At 47.9% G+C, this 2,500-nt stretch overlaps 1 protein-coding gene across 1 annotated transcript in view; it reads left to right on the forward strand.

The window, feature by feature from the left end:
- Positions 1-1,482, forward strand: part of LOC143285863 (uncharacterized) — a 44,970-nt gene extending 43,488 nt beyond the window's left edge. The window contains exon 3 of the mRNA XM_076593301.1: positions 569-1,482. Coding sequence (XP_076449416.1) covers positions 569-1,009 — 441 coding nt within the window. The 3' untranslated portion in view covers positions 1,010-1,482. The remainder of the gene's footprint in view (positions 1-568) is intronic.
- Positions 1,483-2,500: the final 1,018 nt, after the last annotated feature.

Genomic DNA, 2,500 nt, shown 5'->3' on the forward strand with positions numbered 1-2,500 from the left:
GATGCGCAGCACTTCCCACAGGTGTTGCAAGGGAAAACGTCTCCAGAAGTTGAGCCCTGCTTCCTTCGCTCACGCTTCTCCATAATGGCCAGCGTACTCTTGTTTTCAAACGTCTTTATGCCACCAGAGCACAGCATCCTCCAGCGAGAGCGGTCAAGGGTATCAGTTTCCCAGGAAGATATAACTTAGGCAAAACACTCTCGACCTTAAACAAATTATTGCTCAAACAGTCGGGACAGCAGTTTCCTCCTCGGCCTGTTCTGATGGTCATAATGGGACACGACTGACTATTATACAATACAACGTGCTGAGTAAAATCGCTTTAAAAAAACGAACCAAAATGTGATATAATAATTCGAATACTCTTTCATTTGTCCATGTAAATAGTTGTTTTTTTTTATAATACTTATGTCCCTGTGTCCCAAGAAGACTATGGGGCCTTTAACCTTACTTTCACAATCTTGTGTGTGTGTGTGTGTGTGTGTGTGTGTGCATCGCTTTAATCACCGCTATCCCAAAAAATACAAAACATCTAATTTAATTTTGTTTTTGTGTTTTTTTTCTCCAGAGTGACGATCTGGTGAGGGAGCTACTGGTGCGGCAGGACAAGAAAGCGGCCCGTCTGCTGGGCCTGCTGGTGACGGTGTTCACCCTGTGCTGGCTCCCCCACACCGTCCTGGCCCTCCTCCGCTCCTACCACCCCCCTGCAGTGCCGCCCTGGGCCCGGGACCTGGTCTTCTGGGTGCTGGTCACCAACTCCGCCATCAACCCCTTCCTCTACGGGCTTCTCAACGCCGAGTTCCGCAAGATCCTCAGAGGCTGGTTCTACTTCCGGAGGCCGTCCAACTTCCGGATGAAGCACGCTCTGCTGTACTGGAGTCTGCCTCCTCACGGGGATTCGGACGGAGTGAAGGAGGCACCACAGCCACCACCATCGTCCGCTGCTGGTGCTTCTTCTGCTGCTGCTAGTGCTAGCCCCGGGTTGTTTGCCACTCCGATTAAAGAATGATGAAAGGGGCGTGTGTTTTGCGGGTATTGGTTTTTGGATTTCACGTGAAACGGACTTCGGAGGGGTTTTGAGCTTGGCTGGGGTTTCTTTTTGGTAGTGTGGAGGAAGGTCTGTCTTTGTTTATTGGTGGTGGAGTTCCCACTGGGGTTGTTGGCGATTTTGAGACCTCCCACCCCACTCCACCCCACCCCACGCCGAGCCGTTAATGCGGCTGTGGCTGGGAGAGTCTGAGAGGTGATGTCTTTTTGTTTGGCTGGGTCCTCCACTCTGACAGGAAGAGTTTGGAGCCAGTCACTGCCAGTCAGTCCTGCTTCCCACAAAGAGGAAGAGTCGACGTGTTAGCCAGTCTAACCTGATCACAGGTCTGGGACACTTTGATTTGTATTCCCACAGGCTGGGAGATTCCATGTTGTCCTTCCCGCAGGGAGAGAGAAGAGGAAGAGTCGACGTGTTAGTCAGTCTAACCTGATCACAGGTCTGGGACACTTTGATTTGTATTCCCACAGGCTGGGAGATTCCATGTTGTCCTTCCCGCAGGGAGGGAGACGGGACTTTTTTTCTTTGTCAACAACCTATTCGTGTCAAAGGTAAGGGAGACCTGACTGGGACATCCTGTATTTCTGCAGGTCGAAAGAGTCATTTTTGTCAGCCTATGCTTTTCAAATGTACGGAGAATCCGTTGTGTCGGGCGTTTTGGTCGACCTTGCCTTTCCATAGACAGAAAGACTCTGTTTGTCGAACTGTCCACACCACGGTTGGACGATTTCGAACAGTATGCGCTTTTGGCAAACCTGGTCTCGCTTCTCACAGGGTGAGTGCAGCTGTTTCTCGGCACTAGTCTGTGCTCCTTTGCTGGAATGCAATGTCCAGCTGTGATGGACAAAGTAATGGAAATAAGCTCTTCTCAATTCGTCTGATAAATTTGAGGATGAGTTAAACAGTTTGTTGAACCCGAACTGATGAAATAGAACGAGGTTGTTTTGTGTGTGGGTTTTTTTGGGTTTTTTTCATTTTTTTTTCATACTGGTTTATCTCGCCAGCCACAGAGTAAAAACTTTGAACAGTTTGCCGAGTGGACCAAACTGGACGTGTCATGGACAACAGAGCGCATTGTGTGTTGGGAACAGGAAATGTTATGGATAATGCAACTTTACCCTGCATTTTGGGATGGAAAATGTTTTGGATGGATTATGTTTTTCTGCGTTCAGAATGGGAAATGTTGTGGACAATCTGTGCTCTGGGAATGGGAAGTGTACAGGGCAAACTTTTTGTGTGGTTAGAAAAAACTGACACCAAAGGAACTTTCTTCTGCTGTGAACAACACATAATGAAGCAGAACTGGTTCCAGCTTATTCTAGAAGGCTTAACAATCTTCTCACAGAACGAAAAGGGGTCGTGAATCAACTTCATGAAAACCCGTGTCATAGTACTGAACAAAAGATTCACCATGCAGTTTGGGCATTGATTTTTGTTGTTGTTGTTGTTTTGTTT

Source organism: Babylonia areolata, chromosome 9 (genome assembly GCF_041734735.1).
Source record: "Babylonia areolata isolate BAREFJ2019XMU chromosome 9, ASM4173473v1, whole genome shotgun sequence".
Classification (NCBI taxonomy): Eukaryota; Metazoa; Mollusca; class Gastropoda; order Neogastropoda; family Buccinidae; genus Babylonia; species Babylonia areolata.